The following is a 2,036-nucleotide window of genomic DNA, read 5'->3' on the forward strand; positions in this document are numbered from 1 at the left end:
GCCCAGCTAATGTTTTGTATTTTTAGTAGAGACGGGGTTTCACCTTGTTGACCAGGATGGTCTCGATCTCTTGACCTCGTGATCCACCCGCCTCAGCCTCCCAAAGTGCTGGGATTACAGGCTTGAGCCACCGCGCCCGGCATCTGGAATGTCTCTTGCAGCAATTTTTCTTCCCTAAGGGTTGAAGCCTTTTTTGCTTTTCAAAATCTGAAGAATTATTCCCTTGGATCAGAGGGCCTGGGTCCAGGCAGAGGTTGCCTGCAAAGCTGGGGTAGGGATCCTGGTCCCAAAGAGAGGGGCAGGGAAAGGGGGCCTAAGTACTAAGTGAGCAGGGGCTGACTTGGAAGGAGTGACAGCATAGAGTCACAGAGGGGTAGGGTGTGGGAGAAAGACCCTAGCCCTGAGCCCATCCCCTCGACCCCCCACTCCCAGTGAGGCCCCAGCAGACTCACCCTCATAGCGCAGGGCCATGCCTGCCGCTGCCCCGCTGCTGTCAGTACTGAGCTCAACAAAGAAGTGTCTGCCAGAGCTGAGCAGGCCCTCAATGGGCAGGTATTCCACCTCATAGGAATCATACACCGGTGGGGCCTCCACGTTGTCCCCATTGCGAATGATGAGCCTGAACCAGGAGAGTGACAGCTATGTAGGCTGGTGGCTCACCCAGATGGGGTGTGGCCCCGGACTCAGGTAGCATCCCTCCAGCAGGTTATCAGCAGGCCAGGCACTCCCATTCCACTAGGACAGCCCCTCACCTGTCATCATCCTCTGCCAGGGAAACTTTCTCAAAGTGCAGGTGTAGCCGCTGGCCCTCAGGAGCCTCAAGCAGCCAGTGACAGGTGAGGTTGTTGCTGTAGTTGCCCGGGAAGCCTGGGGAGATGATGCGGCCAGTGGTGGCATTACGGATCACTCCCCCGCAGGCGGCTGAAAGACCAGGACAGGGTGTAGGCTAGGCCCCTGCCTGAACCCAGGCAGCCCAACATGCCTTCTTCCCCATCCCAGCTCTGTCTCCTCTGCTTGGAGCAGCAGGGACCTCCCTGCCATCTTTGGCATCATGGTCCTGAAGGTCAACCTTTTAGCCTGGTGACCTTGCATCTCCAGGCAGCCTGAGCTCCAGAATCCTGCCTCCTAACCTTTCACACCCCTGGGACTGTCCAGGGCAATTCTCTTGACTGTGGGTAGATGTGTCACTGCCTGGCTGTGTGCCCAGGTAAGTCACTTTCCCTCTCTGCTGACTTCTCTAGAAGGCCTTGCGCAACTCTCCCCAGGTGGACTTTCTTAAAGCCCTTACTCTGGGCTTCAACCTTTTTGGGTACATCTGCTACTTCTACCTCATGCCACTTTCCTAAAATCAGTTATTTGGGTATGTCCCTTAACTAGGACCCCCTGGAGTAGGAGCCAGGTCTTTTCAGGCCTGGCACAGAGTTGGTGTTCAGCGTTGGTTGAGTAAAATGAGTGAATGAATGTGAAAGGGGGCTAACACTAGATCCAGGGCGACAAACACCAGATGTGCATGCCATCCACCCCGAAACCTTGCACCTGTAGCAGCACTGCTAGCCATTGATGGCCTCAAACACTTTCTGAAATAGCTCTCTAGGCCTCACTACCACTGCCATTCCTGGGTTAACTGACCTTTCTAGTGCTGAACCCTCTGGCTTGGGACTGTTCTTTTCTTCTAAGGAGAGACTGAACAGTTTGCCTATGGCTGTCTGTGAGGAGGATTGTTGGGTTACGTGGCCACAAGCTCCTGGCAGTTGACGGGCCAGAGAAGGAGCCTCAGGCAAGAGGAGTATGGCTGGTTCCAGGCAGTGCTTTCCTCTCCTGGACACAGCTCTGACCCACCCGACTCTCAGTGACCAGGCTGTCATGACCAAAACACAGGAACCTTTGTCTCCAAATGCTCAAGGCAGCAGCATATTTTTTTTTTTTTTTGAGACGGAGTTTCACTCTTGTTACCCAGGCTGGAGTGCAATGGCGCGATCTCAGCTCACCGCAACCTCCGTCTCCTGGGTTCAGGCAATTCTCCTGCCTCAGCCTCC

At 54.9% G+C, this 2,036-nt stretch overlaps 1 protein-coding gene across 4 annotated transcripts in view; it reads right to left on the reverse strand.

Annotated features, from left to right (window-relative positions):
• The window catches only part of SEZ6 (seizure related 6 homolog), a 53,840-nt gene that overhangs the window by 5,441 nt on the left and 46,363 nt on the right, over positions 1-2,036 (reverse strand). For all 4 annotated transcript variants that reach the window (XM_037743309.1, XM_017542143.2, XM_017542142.2 and 1 more), the window contains exons 6-7: positions 753-921; positions 453-619 (exon numbers count right to left, since the gene is read on the reverse strand). In XM_037743309.1, the coding sequence (XP_037599237.1) occupies positions 453-619; positions 753-921 (336 nt within the window). The remainder of the gene's footprint in view (positions 1-452; positions 620-752; positions 922-2,036) is intronic.

This window comes from Cebus imitator, unplaced genomic scaffold (assembly GCF_001604975.1).
Source record: "Cebus imitator isolate Cc_AM_T3 unplaced genomic scaffold, Cebus_imitator-1.0 Scaffold140, whole genome shotgun sequence".
NCBI classification, from domain to species: Eukaryota; Metazoa; Chordata; class Mammalia; order Primates; family Cebidae; genus Cebus; species Cebus imitator.